The sequence below is a fragment of the Lepisma saccharinum genome, chromosome 8 (assembly GCF_977018435.1).
Source record: "Lepisma saccharinum chromosome 8, izLepSacc3.1, whole genome shotgun sequence".
NCBI classification, from domain to species: domain Eukaryota; kingdom Metazoa; phylum Arthropoda; class Insecta; order Zygentoma; family Lepismatidae; genus Lepisma; species Lepisma saccharinum.
Genome location: NC_139236.1, coordinates 84,957,354 through 84,982,336, shown reverse-complemented (window position 1 = coordinate 84,982,336; position 24,983 = coordinate 84,957,354). Strand labels below are relative to the sequence as shown.

Genomic DNA, 24,983 nt, shown 5'->3' with positions numbered 1-24,983 from the left:
CAGTTGTTTCATTAAGTATGTTCTTGAAGTTCATCATGCCTGGTCCTATTTTTCTTATCTTTGTAGGATGGATCATTCTTGCTCTTATCCTGTTTCTATTCGGGTCTCTGATTGGTCTCTTCCCGAAGGCTCTCCCGCGAGCAGCCCACAGGAGGATGCTGGCAGCGTCGAAGAGCATGGAGAATGGAGAGTCACCGCAAGTGGAAGAGAAGGCATCCATTAAAGGTAAAATTGTAAGAATCATGGTCGGTGTCAAGGGTGGGAAAGACTGGATAGGTGCCCATTCAGAACCAAAGAACCACCTGCAGGCCCACCCTGTCAAAATGCAATGAGCAAATTTTGTAACAAAAATAAAATGAAAGTATATACGTAATTATTATAAAAGCATAAATAAACTAAACGTAACGTTTCAACCTTCTAGCAAGGTCTTCTTCAGACTCTGCATCAAGTACAAATGTAACAAGGTATAAAACAGGACGATATATATACACACAAAAGGTGAAGAAGACACAATGAACTGGAATGGGGGACTGAAGATAAACAAGGAATGGAAGAAGGTGTTAGAAAGAGTGGAAAGGACAAGAGAGAAAGAGGAGAGAAGAAGGAAGAAGAATGAAGGAAAAAGAGCGTGAGATTAAGAGTCCAACCACTATATATATAAAAAAAATATTTAGCTAAACCGCCTTTCAGGTGAAGGTACATTTGACAAGGGAAAGCCGCCTGCTAGAATGTAACAGAACAACTTTCTAATAGTCTGGAGGGGAATAATTTTTGTGTGTATATATATCGTCCTGTTTTGTACCTTGTTACATTTGTACTTGGTGCAGAGTCTGAAGAAGACCTTGCTACGTAGAAGGTTGAAACGTTACGTTTAGTTTATTTATGTTTTATAATAAAATAAATGTCTGCCTTAGTCAGCATATTGAGTTTTTCATATCATGGAAACAAGACTTATTGGTGTTGTAATTATTAATACAACAAGAAACTTTAAAAGATACGAACCAAGGATCTCTGACTTCGGAGCACGTCCAACAAATCACTGCATCATGGCGATCTGAACGTTAAAAGTCAACACCTTTGCAATGCAACATGGAATGCAATGTGGAATATTATGCAATATGGAATTCGTATAGTTTGTTTTTACCAATTTTCAAACCTGAATATCAAATACATTTGTATTGCAAGAAGTGGCTCACTCGTATCTTCGACATCCATTCAACGATCCACCTTGGAACCGACACTTGTAAGAATGCAAGATGAAGTTGCATGATTTTATTCAATGAGTATTATTGATTGAAGGTTCCTTGATGTGTTTTTCTGAGTTATTACACATTATAATTCAGAAAATTGTTGTATTAGTATTATGAAAAAAAGTGGGAGACAGGGATGAGGGAAAATTAGAAAAATAAGACAAAGAGAACGAGAAATACCTTGTTTGACAGGTGTCGTATATTCATACCGATGTGGATTAATCCCGACGACGAGCACTGGTGATGATGAAAGGACACTCACAAACAACGTCCATGCCCAACCTGGGATTCGAACCTGGAACCACTGACGGCGACGAGTATGAGCGACGTTATGATGGAGGGATAGTCCGCCAATTTTGTCTAATCGCGACGATGGGGATGAATGATGTTCACATTGATATTCGTTAACCTTGACGCTAACCGATAAGCCAGGGTGACAAGAGAAGAACGTGGAAAGATAGGCTGCCAGGTTGGAAACTTGGAGGTGGCGGGTTCGAGTCACGAAACGTTGCAGAAATGCTGGATGATGTTCCAGGTTGTTCTCCGTGGCAGCGTTTTGTGTCAACTGAGGAAGAAGATGCCACGTACACTTGAATGTACGAGGTCGACACTGAAACTCACCAGAGGCTCAACTTTTGTTGTTTGAAAACATTATTCGATTTGGTCACCAGTTCTCGAATGAGATCTGCTAAACGGCTTCGTTTCAATGAGCTTCTAATTTCGTAACAGTCTAATATTGGCAAAACCGATAGCAAAACTTAAAAATATTTTGTGTAAATGCTTAGGACGAGTCGAATGGTATTTTTTTAAAAAATATAGTGCATCCTTAGTTAAGTACCTGGGAGTGTTATTCAAAAATTTGAAGGAGAAAAGGATAGTCAAGTTTCGTTTTGTTGGATATATCTCAATTATGACACGGTTTTACTACACTGACTTAAACCTACACGGTGAACTTGGTTTAAACTCTATAATGCACTATCTAATGTTGTGCATGAAGGGTAAGAATTCATGTTTTACATGAATATGTCAAACATTTACTAAACATAGGTTCAATTAGTCTTGTAGACGATAAACAACATAAATCTTAAATGTTCTCTTTTAAAGCACTTTTGTACAGTCATGGACACTTCTGGGTTGTAACGATTCCATTGAAAGTCAATGGAATTGTTATAACCCAGAAGTGTCCGTGACTGTACCATGTTCAAATTCTTTTGAAGGCGATAAAAAAACCTAAAACTTTAATTTTCGAAGTTTTTACCGTCTTGCACCATGTTGTTTGTACATTATATAAATTCTATTTATCACACATTCTTGATTACTGTGTTTACCTTTCAGACATGTTCGTCACTTTCAAAAGACTGATCACCAACAAGATCCTAATGTGCAACAATCTAGCGGCCATCTTCTACATATTCGGGTACATGCCTTTCTGGATCTTCATGCCCAAGTACATCGAGACTCAATACAAGCAGTCCGCGTCCACGGCCAGTTTGGTAACTGGTAAGTTACATCGTAGAATTAGTGTAGATTTGACGAAGCAATGATTTTTTAATAAACAATTTTTCAAGAATATGGTGATGGGGGCTAAAATGTAGGTAGTTATTCCTTCTGGCAAACAGTATTGATGCACTTGAACATATGAACATGAGACTCCACAGTGGACACAAGGTGTCACTCAGTTTGCGGGTAGTTATTTCAACAGCTTCATATGTACAAGGACTGCGAAGCAGTGTCATCAATCGTAGTCATGCACTGTAATATTATATCAGTATTACACCCTAAAATATGTGTTAAATAGTTGAAAAAGTAACTTAGTTTGAACTAGGGATGGCTATTTTCGAAAATGAGATTATTCGAGTTTTCATTTTTCGCTTTTTTAAAAAAATCGTTTTTCGAAAAAAAAAATTTCGTTTTCGAAAAAGTGACTTTTCGAAAAGAAAAAAAGGGACCGTCATTAGTTTGAACTCAGTATTTCCAACGTACATACGGAAAGCGTAAATTGATTGATTGATTTGCTTTATTTTACTTCGCCTTTTGTGCCACTTTTGGCTAATTTGTGAAGATGGGGATGAGTGATGATATCATGAAATTGATGAATGAACACTCACAAACATCCATGCCAGGCCGGGATTCGAACACGGAACCACTACCGTCGTAGCGCGATGTGCTAACGGAAAGCGTAAAAAACACACACTTGCAACTATGACTGATGAAGTACGTTGTCTATAAACAGAGGTCTCTGCTCGTGCCTTGTACACAAAACTGTGTCGCCGTTGGTTATTGGTCAACTACCTAACAAAACCAAATTAAAATTTTAGGGATATCAAATCACTGTATTATTATATCTTACAACTAACTAACTAACTAACTCTCTAGCCTTCTTAAACCCGAAGGTTCATGGCTGCAGCAACACAGGCCTTCCATCTGTCCCTATCTTGAGCAAGATCTATATACTCTTTTCCATCCCTACCGATTTCCTTTAGGTCCATCTCAACGTTGTCCCTCCATCTTCGTCTTGGCCTTCCTACAGGTCTCTTACCATCTGGTTTCCCAACAAGAATCCTGTAAACTCCTCTTTCCTCTCCCATTCGTGCCACATGTCCTGCCCACCTAAGTCTTCTTGATTTAATTATTCTAATAATATCTGGGCATGAGTACAAATTATGTAGTTCTAAATTATGTAACCTTCTCCACTCACCTGTCTCCTCATCCCTTTTAGGTCCAAAGATTTTCCTAAGGATTTTATTTTCAAATACTCTCAATTTATGTTCCTCTTTCAATGTAAGGGACCAAGTTTCACACCCATATAATACTACAGGCAAAATTACTGTTTTGTATATTTTAACTTTTAGTTTCTTAGATATTAAACGAGAAGACAAAATTTTATGAAGAGAGAAGTAACATGCATTTCCTGAATTAAGCCTACTTTTTATTTCCTCTTTAATATAATTTTCATTTGTTAATATTACTCCTAAGTATTTGAATTTGGAAACTGGTTCAAACGAGTTGTTATCAATAATTAGATTTTGATTATTACCTAACACTTGGTTTCGAGCTGTAAGCATATATTTAGTTTTCTCTTTGTTAACTTCCAAACCTATCTCTTTAGCAGTTTTGAAAAATATTTTAGCATTATTCTTAATTGTATTCACATCATCCCCCAGTAAGTCTACATCATCTGCATATGCTAACAACTGAGTCACACCATTTAATTTTAGTCCTTCTTTAGTTTCTTTTACCTTCCTTACAGCATATTCTAAGGCAAAATTAAAGAGCAATGGAGATAATGCATCTCCTTGTTTTAACCCATCATGAATTGTAAATTTGTCAGACATATTATTACCCACACGAATTTTACTTTCTGTTTCACTGGTGCATATTTTTATCATACTAACAAGCTTCTTAGGTATTCCAAACTCTACTAATATATTATATAATTTATCTCTTTTGACCGAATCATATGCTTTTTTGAAATCAATGAATAGCTGATGGACATTTTGATTATATTCCCACTTTTTTTCAAGTGTCTGTCTGATGTGAAAAATTTGATCTGTAGTTGATCTGTTACGTTTAAATCCACATTGATAATCACCTATAATTTCATTAGCATATGGGGTTAGTCTTGTTAAAATAATGTTAGACAATATTTTGTATGTTGTTTAGAGTAGAGAAATTCCACGGTAATTATTGCAGTTCATTTTATCACCTTTTTTAAACACAGGAACAATTATGGATTCTTTCCACTGTTGAGGGATTTCTTCTTTATTCCATATTAAACAAATTAATTTATGAATTTGACATATTAATGAATTTCCACCATATTTAATTAACTCTGCTGGTATTAAATCAATGCCAGGTGCTTTGTTATTCTTTAGCCTTTTAATAGCATCTTTAACTTCAGTCAAGTTAGGTTCTGGAACTAAAGGTTCTGCTGTGTGGACTTCATTTACTTCTGATTTATCTCCTACATGGACATTTAAAAGGTCATTAAAGTAGTTCTTCCATCTATTTAGAATATCGCTTGGGTCAGCTAGAAAATCACCGTCTTTATCTTTTATCAAGTTTACTTTAGGTTGCCACCCCTTTCTAAATTCATTTACACCTTTATATAAATCTCTGATATTTTTATTTTTGCTGTTTGTTTCAATTTCGTCAATTTTGCTTTTCAAGTAATCTCTTTTTTTACTTCTAAACGTGCGGTTAACTTCTCGCTTTATTCTATTATAATTGCTTAGATTTGTATCATCAGAGTTATTTAACCATCTAAGTCTAGCCTGATTTCTTATTTCTATTAGATTATGACATTCATTATCAAACCATGGCTTACGTTTTCTCGGTTTATGGTATCCTATACTTTCTTTAGCTGCTGATTCTATTGCATTACGTATGTGCTCCCAATTCTTATTTACGTCTGTTTCATTTATATTTTCATCATCATTTAAATCCTGCAAAACATCAAATCTATTTAACAGTTTAATTTGGTAATCTTTCTTAATTCTTTCATCAACAAACTTCCCTGTATCAAATTTTATAACTTTTAGATTTTGTTATATTTGTTATTATATCTTACACAATATACTAATTTTTACAACACACAACATCTCTCATACTCTTTCCCCAGAATCCTACATAAAATTATATGCACATTTGAATTTTTATTTCCCTGAAAAAATGAAGACCCACTGGTTCCATTTGTTTACTTATCATGGTGCATTTCTGCCACCTTTTTTAACCGCGACTATGAAAATGAATTCGTGATTAACTGAAATTAATGAAAGGGTACTCATAGACTTATAGAACATGTAGACTATGCCCTCATTAGTTTCAATGTGCTAACGTACCGTGGCGAAAAGAAAAATATCTAAATTACAATGGCAACCTTTAACCAACTCAACACATCTCAACAATATTTTACTGGACTTACAGCTTTACATGTGGCTGTTTATGCCCAGCATACAATCTATAACCAACTTAGATAATAACGTTAAGATAGAGAATCGAAGATAAGTCAATAAAGATTGACAGGGCCTCCCAGATGACGCACTGGTAGCGTTGTCGCCTTGTAATCAAGGGGTTATTGGTTTGATACCCGGTGGAGACACATAGTGGTTCGGATCCCACTTTAAAAACTGTAGGTCCAGTCCCGATTAGCATTACTATGCATAAAGTGGACTTAAAATACCAAATCAATCAATCAATAAAGATTGATGTCATCACGAATAGGCTAAGTTTGATTGATTGATCGATTTGCTTTATTTTACTTCGCTTTTTTTTTGTGCCACACTTTTGGCTAATTTGCGAAGATGGGGATGAGTGATGATGTGATGAAATTAATGAATGGACACTCACGAACATCCATACCCAGGCCAGGATTCGAACCCGGGACCCCTGGCGTCGTAGCACTATGTGCTAACCACTCCGCCACGGGGGGAGGCGAATAGGCTATATCTTTAACAGAGAGTTGATGTGTCAAGGTTACGTTCTGAAATGACATACGAGGTCCTCGTACGAAACGTATGCTGTAACTATTATAATTCACTATTGTGTTTATAGGTGCTGTTGGATTGGTCTTCATGGCGATTGGAGTTCTGCTGTCCGGGGTTGTCATTTCGAGATACAAACCAAGAGCTAGAATGTTAGCTGGTTGGAACGTGTTCGTTGGAATCATCTCCGTCATTGGAATAGCCTCATACGCCTTTCTAGGCTGCTCCGAAGGAGATAACGAGGGGAAACTGCTCCCTTCAGGCGAGTGAGTAGCAAAATGTTTCTGAGAAACGTTCGTATAACAGGAATATCTTTAAGGAAGAAGAATTCTCTCGTCACGATATCTGGAAATGTTTCCAAGCTCTCAACAGTTGACGTCATTTTTATTACTTCAGTCCCTGAATATTTAGTAACTTTCTTTTATCTTGAATATTATATTTCAATCCATGAAAATAAGAGTGACCTTTGGTCTTGAATACTTTAATTACTATCTCTTGAATAGTTCGATCTTTGAAGATTAGGGTGACGTTAGCTCTTCAATGTTTCAATCGTTGAAGATGAGGGTGAAGTTAGCTCTTGAATAGTTCAGTCTCTGAAGATGAGAGTGACGTTAACTCTTCAATGTTTCAATCACTGAAGATGAGGATGAAGTTAGCTCTTGGATAGTTCAGTCTCTGAAGATGAGAGTGACGTTAACTCTTCAATGTTTCAATCACTGAAGATGAGGATGAAGTTAGCTCTTGGATAGTTCAGTCTCTGAAGATGAGAGTGACGTTAACTCTTCAATGTTTCAATCATTGAAGATGAGGATGAAGTTAGTTTTGGATAGTTCAGTCTCTGAAGATGATGGGGACGTTATCTCTTGATTGTTTCAATCATTGAAGATTAGAGTGACATTAGCTCTTGAATGCTTTAATCACTGAAGATGTGAGTGAAGTTGGCTCATCAATGCTTCAGTTTCGGTTGTTGAGAAAGACTTCGGCTCTTAAATACTGCAGTCTCTGATTGATTGATTTGGTGCTTTAAGTCCACTTCACGCACAATAAGGCTAATCGAGACTGGACCTACAGTTTAAAGTGGGATCCGAACCACAATGTGCTTCCACCGGGAATCGAACTCGGGACCCCTTGATTATACAGTCTCTGAAGACGAGTGTAACATTATTTCTAGAAATTTCGGAAACATTTCCAGATTTAAACTGGTTACTAAACCAAGAGATTATCTTTATCAATTAACTGAAGTTATTAAAGTAATGGAGATGAAGCGGTATAATTTGCATTTAGACACTGATTCAGAAACCTACAAGATATCAACCAATCACATATATTTAAAGTTGATTTACGTCTATCTATACACTGTATTAACTACAAAACATAGGATAATCAAAATATGTTCTTATCCTAATAGCGTCGAAGTGGTTGAGCTAACTGTAATATTTTTCAATTAGTTTGAAAAATAAGTAGCTTAATAATTACAATAAGAGTCAGTAAATAAATGCCGTTTACATGTTTGCACTAACGATAAAAGTTACTGTAGAGATATAATAGTAACCAGTAAAGACAATATTTTGTATTTTACTAGATTTACTAAGCACTAACATCCAGTTTTAGTGATTCCTAATATATCTGTAACTAATATTTATTTATTTCGCAAAGTTCAATTAATATTGTTGAATTGGTCTTCTTTATACATCGTAAGAATTTCGTGTTCATGTGATACCTTTTTATGTACATATGAGTTGTGCACTGTCGAACATACGCACATCAAGCTCATAAAAATGTATGTTAACAGCCGAAGTTTCATGGAAGATGCAGTACATACGAGTAATAGCCATCTCATCCTGTCACAACACATCCCCACCGTCACGATTAGGCAAAAGTGATTAAAAAGCGACGTAAAATAAACTCGATCTTGAAGTAAGACTAGAAGCGACGAATGATGAAGACGATTCTCTCGGGATATCGACCTGGTTAGTTGTTGAAGGATTCCGAGCTTTCGAGAGCTAACGTCACTTCTCGTCTTCAGAGTAGAATCAGAGGAAAAGAGAAAAACAGGGAAACCAGGAGAAGAGACCGAGAAGGAATGTAAGGAAGAAAAGAGATGAAAGAGAATATAAGGAAGAGAGAGAGAACAAAGGTAGTAAATGAGATAAAAAGGTATTGAAATGGGAAGAAAGCGTTATAGAAACAAAAGAAGAAACAAAATGAGAGAGGGATAGACAATATGGAAGAAAGAAAAGAAAAACAATGAAACGAGAGACAGAGAGAGAGAGAGAGAGAGAGAGAGAGAGAGAGAGAGAGAGAGAGAGAGAGAGAGAGAGAGGAGGAAAAAAAGATATAGTAAAAGATGGAAAAGTAGAAACAGGGACAGAAAGATTGAAACACTTGAAAAGAGGATGCAGGGAGTTACAAATAAGATAAAAAGATTGAAACACTTGAAAAGAGGATGCAGAGAGTTACAATTAAGAGAGAAATATTGAAACACTTGAAAAGAGGATGCAGAAAGTTACAAATAAGAAAAAAAAGATTGAAACACTTGAAAAGAGGATGCAGAGAGTTACAAATAAGAGAAAAAGATTGAAACACTTGAAAAGAGGATGCAGAGAGCTACAAATAAGAGAGAAAGATTGAAACACTTGAAAAGAGGATGCAGAGAGTTACAAATAAGAGAAAAAGATTGAAACACTTGAAAAGAGGATGCAGAGAGTTACAAATAAGAGAGAAAGATTGAAACACTTGAAAAGAGGATGCAGAAAGTTACAAATAAGAAAAAAAGATTGAAACACTTGAAAAGAGGATGCAGAGAGTTACAAATAAGAGAAAAAGATTGAAACACTTGAAAAGAGGATGCAGAGAGTTACAAATAAGAGAGAAAGATTGAAACACTTGAAAAGAGGATGCAGAGAGTTACAAATAAGAGAAAAAGATTGAAACACTTGAAAAGAGGATGCAGAGAGTTACAAATAAAAGAGAAAGATTGAAACACTTGAAAAGAGGATGCAGAGAGTTACAAATAAGAGAGAAAGATTGGAACAAAAAGAGAGAAACCCCCAATGAACAAACTCGTGTAATGCTTCTTTCCACCTTTTCAGATTGGCAGTAGACTACGAATGCAACGCAGCCTGCAAGTGTGACTACGTGAAGTATTCCCCCGTCTGTGGAGCAGATGGAGTCACCTACATATCACCCTGCCATGCAGGCTGTACGTCACAAGAAATCGACGGGAAGAACAAGGTAATGGCAACAGTTTGGTAACTATTTGGTTCTCAAGTAACACTTAGTCTGTGACGATGTGATACAATCAATACTAATATTGGTGTCATAATGTTAGGGGATGGCACCACTGATTCTCTTTCAGCGCTTTGAGAAGAAGCCATACTAGATCTACCAATTTATCTGGAGTGGCGATTTTGAAGTAGTGGCATTAGTGGTGAGGAAATAGAGAAAGGGGGCTGGTAAGTGTTGCCAAATCTGGAACTGCTTGTTTGCGATGCATTACTGCAAAGTTTAACTTTCAAAAGAAAACAGCTAAAGTAGCAACACTGTCAGCAGGGTAATCAAGGCTACTGCTCTATTAGTAACAGGGCAAACCTCGGGCTTGCACATTTTCTGTAAGATATCTTGGTGCTGTAATGCTTATGTGCGCCGACCAACGACTTGGATGACTTAAGCTGTCTCCTGGAGGAAGGCAATTAAATGCCAACTCTTGCCTAACTATTTCATGGCGACATATGAGAAAGAGACCAGTAAAACGGTGAATTCTGACTCATGAGAGAAGTGACTGAACATGTCCAAAATCAGAATTCGCTGGTCTGTTTTTCACTATCCATAATCATTATCTCTAATTTTAGTATTAGTATACCTAATTCTTCTGTTACTAATTTTAGTATACCTAATTCTTATATCCCTAAATCTAATATCCTTAAGTTTAGTATCCCTAATCATGCTATCCCTAACTCTTCTATCCCTGTTTTATTATAAAAATTTTAGAATCCCTAGTTTTATCATCCCTAACTCTTCTATCCCTGTTATATTATCCATAATTTTAGAATTCCTAGTTTTAGTATCCCTAATCATTCTATCCCTAAATCTTCTATTTCTGATTTATTATCAAAATGTTAGAATCCCTAGTTTTAGCATCTCTAACGCTTCTATACCTGTTTTATTATCCATAATTTTAGAATCCCTAGTTTTATTATCCCTAATCATTCTATCCCTAAATATTCTATTCCTGATTTATTATCAAAATTTCAGAATCCCTAGTTTTAGCATCACTAACTCTTCTATCCCTGTTTTATTATCCATAATTTTAGAATCCCTAGTTTTAGTATCCCTAATCATTCTATCCCTAAATCTTCTATTCCTGACTTATTATCAAAATTTTAGAATCCGTAGTTTTAGCATCCCTAATTCTTCTATCCCTGTTTTATTATCAACATTTTAGAATCCCTAGTTTTAGCATCCCTAATCATTATATCCCTAACTCTTCTATCCTTGTTTTATTATCAAAATTTTAGAATCCCTACTTTTAGCATCCCTAATTCTTCTATCCCTGTTTTATTATCAAAATTTTAGAATCCCTAGTTTTAGCATCCCTAATCATTATATCCCTAACTCTTCTATCCCTGTTTTATTATCCATAATTTTAGAATCCCTATTTTTAGTATCCCTAATCTAATATACTTGCTCGTTTTCCAGGTGTATACCCAGTGTTCATGTATTCACGTGGCGAATCCCAACGTCTCAGTGACGTCGTTCCCTCTCATGAGCGACTCTCTTCTCGGATTGGCCGACGTGACTCACAGAGAGGAAGAATCGGATTTCCTGTTCCAGGAAGGTTCAGCAGTTCCCGGTCCATGTCCAGTGGACTGCACCTCAAAGTTCATGGTGTTCCTATCGGTTATGTGTCTCATGAAGTTTGTCGGAGCCACTGGACGAGCCACGAACTTTCTCGTCTCAGTAAGGTAAGGTTATATTTCTTATTATACTTCACCTAACAATGCACGGATTCATGAAGAGGTCCCCTAGGACTACCGACGAAGTGATTTTTGGAGAAGATTTCAAGAGCTAACGTCACTCTCATCTTCAAGACTGGTTGTCTACCGGGAGATTTTTTGAGAAAATTTAGAGAGCTAACGTCACTATCACCTTCAGTGACTGGTTGTTGGTCAGGTAATTCTTGGAGTAAATTCCGATAGCTAACGTCACTATCATGTTCAGGAATGGTTTGTTCACCAGCTGATTTTTTAAGAAAATTCAAGATCTAACGTCACTATCATCTTCAGGGATTGTTTGTCGACCAGCTGATTTTTGTAGAAAATTTCGAGAGCTAACGTCACTGTCATCTTCAGGGACTGGTTGTCGAACAGGTAATTTCTGGAGTAAATTTGGAGAGCTAACATCACTATCATCATCAGAGGATAGTTGTCGATCAGGTAGTTTCTGGATTAAATTTCGAGAGCTATCGTCACTGTCATCTTCACGGACTGGTTGTCGAACAGGTAATTTCTGGAGAAAATTTCGAGAGCTAACGTCACTATCATCTTCAGGGACTAATTGCCGATCAGGTAATTTCTGGAGGAAATTTCGAGAGCTAATGTCACTATCATCTTCAGGGATTGTTTGTCTAGCGGGAGATTTTTGGAGAAAATTTCGAGAGCTCACGTTACTATCATCTTCAGGGACTGGTTGTATACCAGGTCATTTCTGGAGATTCACAGGTGGAATCTAAAATATGGAAAATAAATAATGATTTTCACAAAACAAATGAACGTGTTGTTTCCTGGGTGTTGATTTGTTTATATATATATATATATATATATATATATATATATATATATATATAAACTATTTATTGACATTTGTTTGTCTTTTACAGATGTATCGATGAGAAGGACAAGCCAGTTTCCATGGGGCTCACTTTGACGCTCCTTAGCCTTTTGTCTTTTATGCCGTCACCCATTATGTTCGGAATAATATTAGGTGAGTGACACCTTTATAGAATTTCATTTCATGCACTTTCTCTGTTCCGCGAGGCAGACTGTATTAGCATATGATATATTATGTAGTTTACGAATATTTAGAGCAATAGAACTGAGAATAGGTTTAATTTTTGTATGAATAGTGCAAGATGTATTCTCTCGCGAGCCATTGTTTGAAATTTTAACATTTTATTTGCTTTCTTCGCCGAATTTTGAAAAATCTTTTGTAATTCTTCCAGATAAAACCTGCCTCGTTTGGGGGAAATCTTGCTCAGGAACTGGCAACTGTTGGCTCTACAATGGCGCAGCATTGAGGCTCATTCTTAACTTCACCGCTGCAGGTAATTATATATTATGTGATATTTCATTAAATAAAATAAAAATGTTACTAATGTGCTTTTCGGTGGTCGAGAACTCTTGAGAGATACACCTAATATCTTGCAACAGAAGGTTATGAGTTCGAGTCACAGTTTAGCCATGAGCGTTTCTTTGTGAGACTCTTCATAAATTGAGGACTAAAAGTGGTAAACGTTGTAAGTGCCAAAAGCGAAAGTGTTGGGAAATAGCATCAGCCCGTAACAACGTTCACACTAGTGTTCTCTTTACACGCCCTTTGAACTACTGAGAGGGCTACCAGCCACATTTCACGTTTACCACATTATAAAGCATGGCACATTTCACAGATCAACGTGAAAAACGGTGTTTGAATTATTGTGGCACTTACAGCGTTTACCAATTTTAGTCTTTAATTTCATATCCTCACCATTTATCTTCACACAAATATTTCTAATGCAGACAGCCGACCCCCGTGGCTGAGTGGTTATCACATCGCGCTAGGATGACGCCACGGGTCCCGGGCTCGAATCCCGTCCTGGGCATGAGTGTTTGTGAGTGTCTATTCATGAATTTCGTCACATCATCATTTATCCCTATCTTCGCAATTAGCCAAAAGTGGCAAAAAAGCGAAGTAAAATACAGAAAAATCAATCTAATGTAGACCCACGCCATAGACAACTGAAAATGGGTCTCCCCGATTGTGGAGTGCTTCCGTAGTTCTCTTGTAATAAAGCTGCAGTGGTTCGGATCCCACAATGTGCCTCCATAGGGAATCGAACCCTGGATCTTTTATTCCAAGGCAAAGAACTTACCATTATGAGTAGTGTAATTGATGATACAACCATTTCGATAAAGTATGAAACCCCCCCAGGCAGATTTGGCTACACTTAAAACTAGCTCAACATGCCCATATGAGCTTTTTGCTCAAGTGTGGTACTCTGTCTAATCCAAGATTTTTGTAAAAATGCCCTCGGGAATTTCCCGGGAAAGTATGACCCCTCTCAGATTGATTTGCCTACACTTACAAAATCTACATCTGTGAGATTGTTGTCCATAAGCTTGTTAAAAATAAGCCCCTCTTGATATTGTTTTTGGCTACACTTAAAACTAGGCCAAACGTATTAACACACCCACACCCACCCACCCACACACCCCCACACACACACCCACACCCACCCACACACACACACCCACACAAGTAGTAGTATTGATGCTATTACTGGGACACTTATAGCGTACAAAAGAAGAGCTCATATGATTAAACAGCCCGATTTGCCCACACTTGAAATTAAGCCAAGATGCCTATAAGCCCCAATTCTTCAAGTGTGATAAGCTCTTAATTCTAAGAATTTTGAATCCTAGTGTACAAAAGAAGAGTTCATATGCCCCGATTTGCCCACACTTAAAATTATGTCAAGTACCCATATGATTTTATTGTTTATAGTGTGTTATTCTGTCAAAATCCCAAGAATCTTGAATTCTAGTGTAGAAATGAAGAACCCCCCTCAGACAGATTTGCCCATGTGTCTAAAAGCTACATCTGCCAGATTGTTGTCCATAAACTTGTCAAAAATATGCCCCTCTTGATATTGTTTTGGCTACACTTAAAAACTAAGGCAAAATGCCACACACACACACACACACACACACACACACACACACACACCCACACAAAGCACACTGCTGAACCCAACTGATATTTTTTATTAAGTATAGAGTTTTGATTTGAACCCCAAGAAATTTTATATAAATACCAAAGCCAAAAATATTAACACACACACACACACACACACACACACAGCACACTGCTGAACCCAACTGATATTTATTATTAGGCATAAAGTTTTGATTTGGACCCCAAGAAATATATATAATAAACCAACAATAAAAAATGCCAAATCAAAAACATTGTAATAAATGCAAAAAGAATATATCTAGCCCCAATTGGGCTAAGCATCAAAAGAATTGTAATCCAGATAAATATAGAACTCCCACAAAAATATGCCCTAAATGCCATAGAAAATATAGCATGGAATACTTCACATATAAACATAAAGGTACTTGTTCAGCACAGTCATCAACATTGCCCCCACAATCATCTACATCTGCTCTGAAAAGGAAGCATGAAACACCTCTTAATGCTGGACCGGCAAAGCAGCCACGCTATGAACCCATCCATAGCAGTTTTGCTGGCCAATTAAGGGATTACCGGTTTGTATCAGAGCCAAGATGTGGTATTAAGAATTTTTTGAACAGTTTAAATCCTGATGTGCAGGCAATTCTAAATGCACAAAAAGGCTCTTATAAGCTGTCCCTCAAATTGTTTACACAATATAAGAAATCAAATGGCACAAAATTTACACAGCCCCACATAACAGAAACTGTACCTGTATATTGAAATACAAATTCAGACAAAATAATAAGCAGTTTGATAGATCAATTGATTATTAAACACTCTGAATTTGCTGCAAAAGAATCAGGATGGAGCCTATGCGGATCTCCACACAAGTTATATATTAATATTTCTGAATTCAGCCCATTACAAGGATCTACATATCTGCCATTACCTGCCAATATGAAAAACAAAACAGGCGTGGTTAACATAAAAAATAATGATGAGAAATGCTTTTTGTGGTGTATTTTAGCTGCTTTGTATCCAGTTTCAAGGAATCCTGAGAAAATAACTTATTATAAACAACATGAACATGATTTTGATGAAGCAATGGAGGGCTTAAAATATCCAATGTCAGTTCAGAATATTGATAAATTTGAAAAAAAGGCCAGGGATATTAATGGTAAACAATTATCTATTAATGTATTTATTTGTTCTACTGGCCGTGGCAATTGCTTGATAGCACCTCTCAGAATCAGTACATTTGATGATGATTCTGCTGTTCCGATTGATCTGCTCTTAATTGAAGGGGATGACACACACTATTATACTCTGATACATAATTTTGAAGCTTTAGTCAGAAAACAACTAGACAAAACTCATAGAATATTCAAGTTGTGCCGAAGATGTTTAACTGTATTTGATGGTCAAAAAATGGTAAATGGGGTTCGGGAAGAGAATGCAGAAATTGCTAAAAACAAGTTAATTGAGCATCTGAAATACTGTGGCAACCATAAACCTGTTCATATGCTTATGCCTAATCCAAGTGAAAATGCCAAATTCAAAAAATTTGAAGCCTTGTTGGAACACCCAGCATATATAGTCTGTGATTTTGAATCAAACCTCAAACCCCTTGCATTCTGTAGCCCAGATCCTGATGAACCTTCAATTACACCATACCAGTTACATGAACCTTCTAGTTTTTATTATGTGGTTGTACAGGATGGTGTTGTTAGTAAAGAATATTTATACATGGGAGCAGATGCCATCAAAGAATTTGCACATAGAATAGAAAATGAGTGCCATGACATAGCATCTAATGTCTTATTAAAATCAAAACCTATGTTGCCTTTAACAGAGGAACAGATTGAAGTTTTCAACAATGCAGAAAAATGCCCGGTATGTGATTCTGAATTTTCAGATACAAATATCAAGATGAAACACCATTCTCATACAGATGGTAAATTCTTAATAGCCCTGTGTAATAGCTGTAATATTAAGATCCAGAGACCAAAATTTATCCCTATATTTTGCCATGGTGCATCCAATTATGATTTTCATCATTTGATCAGGTACGAGGGGTTTGACAAGCAGAATTTAAATATTTTAGCTGAAAATAATGAGAAATATATAGCCTTTAGCAAAATAATTAAAGTTAATAGTGTTCCTATTCACTTAAGATTTCTTGATTCATACAGAATTCTGTCTGCTAGCCTGGCTACAGTGGCCACTCAATTATCTGATGATCAATTCAAAATCACATGTGCTTTGTTTCCAAATCAGGACCTGAAATTAATTAGGCGGAAGGGTGTATATCCATATGATTACGTTACAGATTTTTCTAAATTTGATGAGTGTTCTCTGCCACCACAACAAGAGTTTTACAGCAAAATCAGAGCATCTGGAATCACTGATGATGATTATCACCATGCCCAGTTGATGTGGAACAATTTAAAATGCCAGACATTTGGTGATTATCACAAGCATATTTAAAACTTGATGTGACCCTCTTAGCTGATATACTTCAGGCATTTAGAAAATCTTCCATGCAAAATTATAAGCTGGATCCAATGTATTTTTACAGTGCTCCGGGCCTAGCATGGTCTGCAATGTTTTTAAACACTAAAATGCAATTGGATCTGATCCAGGATCAAGATATGTATCTGTTTATGGAACAATGTATAAGAGGAGGCATGGTGCAATGTTCTCAGAGATATGCCAGAGCAAATAACAAATATATTCCTGATTATGATCCAGCACTGCCATCAAATTATATACTGTATGTAGATGCCAACAGCCTCTATGGTTATGCTATGATGGATAAATTGCCATATGCAGGGCTTGAGTGGGTTGAAGATTTTAATATTGAAGATCTTCAGGATTTTGATGACAGTAACTATGGCCTGTTCTTAGAGGTTGATCTGACAATTCCTGATGATTTACACAACACTTTTTCTGATCAGCCCCCAATTCCTGATGTTAAGTGTTCACCTGGCTCTAAACAGAAGAAATTGATGATGACTCTAGAGCCGAAACAGGATTATGTCACATATTACAAAAACCTCCAGTTCCTGATGAATCATGGTTTCAAGTGACCAAAGTTGGAAAAGTTTTGAGGTTCAGGCACTCAAGATGGTTGAAGCCATATATTGATACAAACACAGAGCTTCGAACATCTGCAATGAGCCAATTTGATAAGACCTTGTTTAAATTGATGGTCAATTCTGTGTATGGCTAAACAATAGAAAATGTCAGAAAACATATTTATGTTAAAATAATTACTGACCCCAGCCGGAGCAAAAAATTGATTGCAAAGCCCAACTTCAATTACAGAAGAATTTATGATGAGAATATGACACTTTTCAACATGAAAAAAACAAATATTAAGTTTGATAAGCCTATTTATGTAGGGGCTGTGATATTGGAATTGGCCAAATTACACATGTTAAAATTGTATTATGATGTGTTGAAGCCTTTTTATAAGGATCGTGTAAAACTGATGTACATGGACACAGATAGTTTTGTTCTTGATATTCAAACAGAAGATGTTTATCAAGATATAACACAGCCTGAATTGTTTAAATATTTTGATACTACTGAACATTCAAAAATTAAACCCCACAACAAAAAGGTGCCTGGCAAGTTAAAAGATGAGACACTTGGTGATGTTATTGTGGCATTTGCTGGGTTAAGGGCCAAGATGTACAGTTTTGAAACATGTAGTATCGCTATTGCCAAAAAGGCCAAGGGCATTGGCAGAGTGACTGTAGACAAAGAGCTTGAATTTGAAGATTACAAAAATTGCCTCAAATCATGTAGCACAATCAGAACATCAGAATCCAGAATTCAGAGTGTGGATCACTTGTTGACTACAAATATTGTAAGAAAAGTGGCTCTGGACCCACATGATGATAAGAGATGCATTTTGTCATGTGGCATACATACTCTACCATGGGGTCATTGTGATTTGAAAAGTGGTAATCAATGCCCAATTACAGAGCATGATTTGAAATAAATAAACATGCCTATGAACTTATTTGGGTTCAAAAAACAGGCTATTATGGACCTGCCAACACCACAACCCTCTTCTGATATAATATCTAAACTAAGTGCTTTGTTAATTATTCATCTGAACAGCATACTTACAGATGTTGATGATGAAACAGGTAAAACATTGTACATATTTAACAATAATTTAAATCATTAGCAATTACCTGTAGGTGGTCAATTGCAATTTATAACAACTCCCAAGGGTAATGTCAAGATTTCAATAGGGAGAAATATTTATAGAATTAAGCACTCAAACATGGTTTCTGGCACTGTATATACTGTTTCTGCTGGTGACTGCTTATATATTGAGGTCCCGGGATCATATGACAAGCTTATACCTTTTTTTTTAGAGAATTAAGAATCAGATATTCAATAATAAATAACCACTAAAACAAAATGCCTAATGATATATTTGGCCATACAAGGCATGAAGATCACAGTGATGAGATTCTTATGCTTGATGTCAGAGTCAAGAAATTAAGAAGTGATTTACAAGCTTTACAAACCACACTCAATGCCAGTCTTCAATTAGAAATTACAAATTTACAATCACAATGCATGGACCCTCTTCTTAAAATTGATTCTGAACTCAAATTGCTGCTTCAAAAATATACTGACTTGGCAACATTAGATAATTTTCAAAGTTTAGAAGAGGCTGTAGCAGCTCTTCAAGCCAAATTTAAGATCCAGGCCACCAACTCTGAGCAATTGAAGCAACAATTGGAAGAGCAGATAAATAATGTCCAGACACAGCTCCAAACAATTGTCAAAAGCCTAAAATCACAAGAAGATTTTGATCTAGTGATTTCCACTCTAAAGGAACAGATTCAATCACTCCAGATACCTAATCTGGACCCCTTGAACAATGCCATAGCCGAGGTTAAAGAAAAAATTGAGACACTTGAAAATTTTATGAACAACTTGCCATCTTCTGATGCTTTGAGTGCAATAACTCGGAGTGTTGCCAATATTAAGCTGCAACTTGAAACATATGAAGATTTTGGAGAAATTCAAAGTACCATAATCCATCTTGAGGGTACAATAGCAGCAGTGCAAAGTGATTTGACGAATGTGCAAGAATCTCTAGAATCTCGCCTGCCTGGTATTGTAGACACCCTTGCCAGTGTCCAGCAACAGATCACAAAGCTTGAAAACCTCAACACTGAATCTGAGCTATCTCATTTTCATCACTTGATCGATGATATCCAAACAAAGCTTGAAATTTTACAACAATCAACACCCACTCAGGCTGATATAGCCCTGCTCCAAAATGCTATGCAAAATGTGGCTGATGCTTCTGAATTAAATAATGTGAAATTGGCACTTGAATCTTTGCAAAATACTGTATCAAATCTGCCTACATCACAGGAACTTAAAAATATTAAGAGAGCTGTGAATCGCATATTGAAGTCAGAAGATATCAAGAATATCCAGACAGAGATCAAACAACTTACTCAGACAGTGGCCACTCTACCAACTAATCAACATATTAATGAACTGCATGCCCTGTTTGAGGATATCAGAAGACAGGTCCATGATCTTACTGCTCAAAATTCAAAATTGGCAGTTGTTGAAAATTTACAGCAAATTGTAGCTAATATCAAGCAACAGCTAGGGACCATGGAATCCAATCAAGCAAATGCTCTGTCTGTTTTTGCCACCCAGCTACAAGAAATTGTGCAACAATACAAGAAACTTGTTGTGGACATAAAAATCAAGCCAGGCCATGATGATGTTGTTAGGACTATCAATGAGCACCTTGAATCTGTAACAAGTTGATTGCTTGCAGCAGAAAAAGAAATAACCGGCATAATCCAGAATCCTAAACATACAATAATTCTTGAATTGTACAGCATCCCCAACAAAGAATATGATTCACCATTTACACCAGGTGGCAAAATATATATGCTGTCCCCTGCACAATTTTATTACCAGTTTTTTGTTGGGGACACACTGAGACCAATCAAGATCAAATATTGGCTTCAACCACAGGCACACCACTACCCCACCTTATCAATAACAAATGCTGACAACAAACAAAAAATCACCAGTGTAGAGTTAGAGGATTTTACAGATCCCAATACATTAGAAACATCTTATGCTGAAGATGATGGCTCTCTGGAATTTCATATACAAATAGGAGACAAATTATATTTAGAAAATCCTGTAGTATCAGCTGCTGAACACCCCATAGTTGCAATATTCTTGTTTTCATATTATGTCTAGACAAATTATTGTTGATGAATTACACAGACAAGCCAGACATAATTATAAGAGACTGCCAGTAGTCACAAAAGGCATAGATGATTTATGGCAGTGCGACTTGATTGAGATGGCAAGTGGACAGCTGAAAAACTTAGACAAAATCAACAAGGGCTACAAGTATCTACTCACTGTAATAGACACATTTTCAAAATTTGCCTGGGCTGTGCCACTCAAATCCAAGACTGGAAAATGTGTTACAGAAGCCTTCAGGACAATCATCACTCAGAGTGGAAGATCACCGCGCTATTTGCAAACAGATAATGGCAAAGAATTTTATAATTCTGTGTTCCAGCAATTTATTAAAAGCCAGTCAATACAACATTATTCGAGTTACAGTGATCTCAAGGCCTCAATTGTAGAGAGATTCAACAAAACCCTAAAAAATCTTATGTATAAACAATTTACACTTCAAGGTAATTATAAATGGCTTAATATTCTTCCAGAACTTCTACATAAATGTAACAACTCGGTCCATTCCAAAATCAACATGAAACCCTCTGAAGTAACTTCATCTGATGAGAAAAAATTGATCAGGACTGTTTATTATCCTAGATACCAGCCAACAACAAGAAAAGCCAAATACAAGGTGGGTGATCAAGTAAGAATCAGCAAATATAAGCACTTATTCAAAAGAGGCTTTACAAGAAACTGGAGCACTGAATTATTTACAGTGGTTCAAGTTAAACCTGGGACCCTTAACACATATATAATAAAAGACCACCGAGGAGAAATTCTCAAAGGCCGGTTCTATGAAGAAGAACTCAACAAAACTAAACAGCCTGACACATATCTCATAGAAAAAATCATCCGCAGAAAAGGCAACAAGTTATTTGTCAAATGGCTAGGACTTCCAGAACACAGCTGGATCGATGCAGACAAAGTGATAATATGAGCACCTGGGATGTTATAAAAAGGCTGCCAGAACCTGAACAGCAGATTAAGAGAAATGGCAAGTTGCTGCCTGAAAATATTAGATGTCTTATTGTTGGGCCATCGGCTTGTGGTAAAACTACACTAATGATTGATAATTTTTTATTGGCACCCAACTGGTTAGACTGGAAAAATAGGCACTTGTATGTCTTCTCTAAGAGCTTGGAACAATTAAAATATCAGCAGCTGATGAAGCTATATGATGGATTGGATATAGCCACTTTTGAACCAGATGTTAAGCCACTCCATGAATGTCTTGATAACTCTGTTGTTGTGTTTGATGACATTATACTGGATAATCAAAACAAGGTTAGAAATTTTTTTACACAAAGGCGACACAAAAACATTGATTGTTTCTACCTGGCACAGACTTTTTCTAAAATTCCGAAGCAGCTGATCCGAGACAACAGCAATTTTATATGTGTGTTTCATCAAGATCATACCAACCTCAAACACATACATGATGAATATGTAGGTGGGGACTTGAGCTACAATGATTTTTCTAAGTTTTGCAGTAGGTGCTGGAATCAAGACAGTTATGGGTTTGTCACAATTGATATGACAAGAAAACCCAATAGTGGGAAATACAGAAATAAAATCAACAATTTTCTAGACATTGAAACATATATAAATAACCATGAAAAGGCCAATTATTGATGATCTTAAATTAAGAGATTATCTTGTAAAAAGGTTTAAGGGATGGAAATCAGAGAACCGAGGAATCTATGAAAAACACAAGCAAACAGAACAGCCTATTATTGATGCTATTAGTGAATTAGGTAAAAATATCAAACTGTTACAGAGCAAAATCAAAATTTGATCACAGAGCTTGTACCTGTAGCTGCTAGGAACATATTAGATTATCCAATCACCCCACTTTCTAGTATTCATACACCTAGTCCTGTTGCTCCTCGAAGAATTGAAGCTACTCAGGATCCTATTGAATTGGGCCTTCTTGCTCAAAAATATTTAAGCACACCTAAAGACAACAAAGATGAGGTCTTTGGCTTACATGCTGACACAGAGCGTGATGGTAACATCATACATAGAATTGGCAATTTCAGAGTAACATTTATGGGAGATGATATAATTGTATATTCAGAATCTCATCTTGGAGAAAGAGGTGCTTTTGTTAAATATCCCGGCACACCTGGATTGTGGGAACTGATGACTAGGAAAAGGCCTGGCAGATATACAGATCAAGATTATGAGCATTACAAAGAAATATTAATAAAATCAGATGCTCTATACCAGAACAATGATCCCACACAAAAAAGAGTCAAGTCTAGCAGTGGAGCAAAATACAACAATTTAATCAAGCCCATATGGTCACAGATCAAGACTGGCAGTGGAATCAAACAATACAACACCCTGCCTAAAGAATTTGTGTGGGTTGATGATGTCAGGAAACTTGTAGATAGGTTATTGGTGATAGCTGGGGAGGAAAATGCTGGCAATCACAATTTTTACAATGAAAAGGTTGGAATTATGGACATGATAAGCACAAAATTGTCTAATTTTATAGTGAATGACACTAAGGGGATTGGATATCTTATAAAAATTATTAATACTCTACCACCTAAATTTTGGAATATTTCTGAGGGTCGGGGGTTGGTTAATGACATTATAAACAAGCTGCCATTTGAACTACACATTCCAGGCTATCAGTATTGTGGTCCAGACACAAAACTAGACCATAGATTAAACAGAGAGGACCCTGGTGTTAATCCCCTAGATGCTGCTTGTAGAGACCATGACATAGCATACAACACACATTCTGATCTTGACAAGAGACATGTTGCAGACAAGAAATTAGAAGAGGCTGCATTTGGTAGATTTGTAAGCAAAGATGCTTCTTTAAGTGAGAGAATAGCAGCATTGGGGACCACCATAGCTATGAACACCAAACAAAAACTGGGGTGGGGGTTGTGAATATGTATATAATAAACCTAGAATGAAGGCCAAGGGTGTCATGTATCAAATACCTTTTGCAGGTCTTAAATCTCTTAAAACTATTGATAGCCTTTTAACCAAAAAGCAGCGCAAGAAAAAAAGCTCTTGTCTTGCCAAGGGCCATGGTATGAAATTGTTGCTTAGCACCCCCAATTAAAAAAATTACAACAATCTAGAAAAAAATTGCATACAGGGGGTTTCATATTTACTATCCCGGCCATCTTAGCAGCACTTGGGGCTGTTGGGAGCTTGGCCGGGGGATCAGCTGCCATAGCAAAAACAGTAATAGATGCCAAGAAGAATAAGGCAGAATTAGATGAATTGAAGCGCCATAACCTGGCCATGGAGAAACAAGGCAAAGTTGTTATGAGAGCCATGAATAAGTTTAAAAAAAACAAGAGCCGCTTACAAACCAAGATATTGAAGCTTTAATCAAGCCACTGGGCATCAAAAATTTTAGAGGTGTGTACATGTCTGATTCTTTACCAGAACAACCACTCAACAAAGAGTGTGGCATAGTTAATTTGGATAAGTACAAAAATCAGGGCACTCACTGGATGTGTTATCTTAAATATTTAAACAATAAGGCATTTGTGTTTGATTCATTTGGAGGTGTTCCACCTGAAAATTTAATAAAATATCTAAAATCAACTAATCTTTATTAAAATAATGCCCGTGTTCAAAATTTCAAAGATGTTAATTGTGGACATTTGTGTTTATCTGTTCTTAGATATCTGTCTCAAATAAATAAACCATCAATTGAAGATTTTCAAAAAGCCTTGTGGTATTTAAAACATCATGGGGGTATTCCATCTCACCAGCCAAAATTCAATATTGAAACTTAGATTACATGATGATATAGTATATCCCAAAACAATAGCTCTCAGAGCATTTTATGGCATGTACTTGATCCCTAATTTTACACACCACAACAACAAAATTGCAGTTGGTGATCAAAAAATTGTCATCACTCCAGGGCAGTATAATCTGTCCACTCTAAATGCTCAATTACCCAGAGGTATAGTATTAACTCAAAATTCTGTCACTCACAGAGTACAGATTGTATCTGCTACAGAAACACTGGATCTGGGTACTATAGGAGAGCTGTTAGGCTTTGAGAACA

At 36.4% G+C, this 24,983-nt stretch overlaps 1 protein-coding gene across 1 annotated transcript in view; it reads left to right on the top strand.

The window, feature by feature from the left end:
- LOC145991236 (solute carrier organic anion transporter family member 74D-like) overlaps positions 1–24,983 on the top strand; it is a 39,240-nt gene that overhangs the window by 8,808 nt on the left and 5,449 nt on the right. Inside the window, exons 6-12 of the mRNA XM_083127198.1 lie at positions 67–225; positions 2,586–2,750; positions 6,804–6,999; positions 9,826–9,967; positions 11,432–11,697; positions 12,612–12,715; positions 12,954–13,055. Coding sequence (XP_082983324.1) covers positions 67–225; positions 2,586–2,750; positions 6,804–6,999; positions 9,826–9,967; positions 11,432–11,697; positions 12,612–12,715; positions 12,954–13,055 — 1,134 coding nt within the window. The remainder of the gene's footprint in view (positions 1–66; positions 226–2,585; positions 2,751–6,803; positions 7,000–9,825; positions 9,968–11,431; positions 11,698–12,611; positions 12,716–12,953; positions 13,056–24,983) is intronic.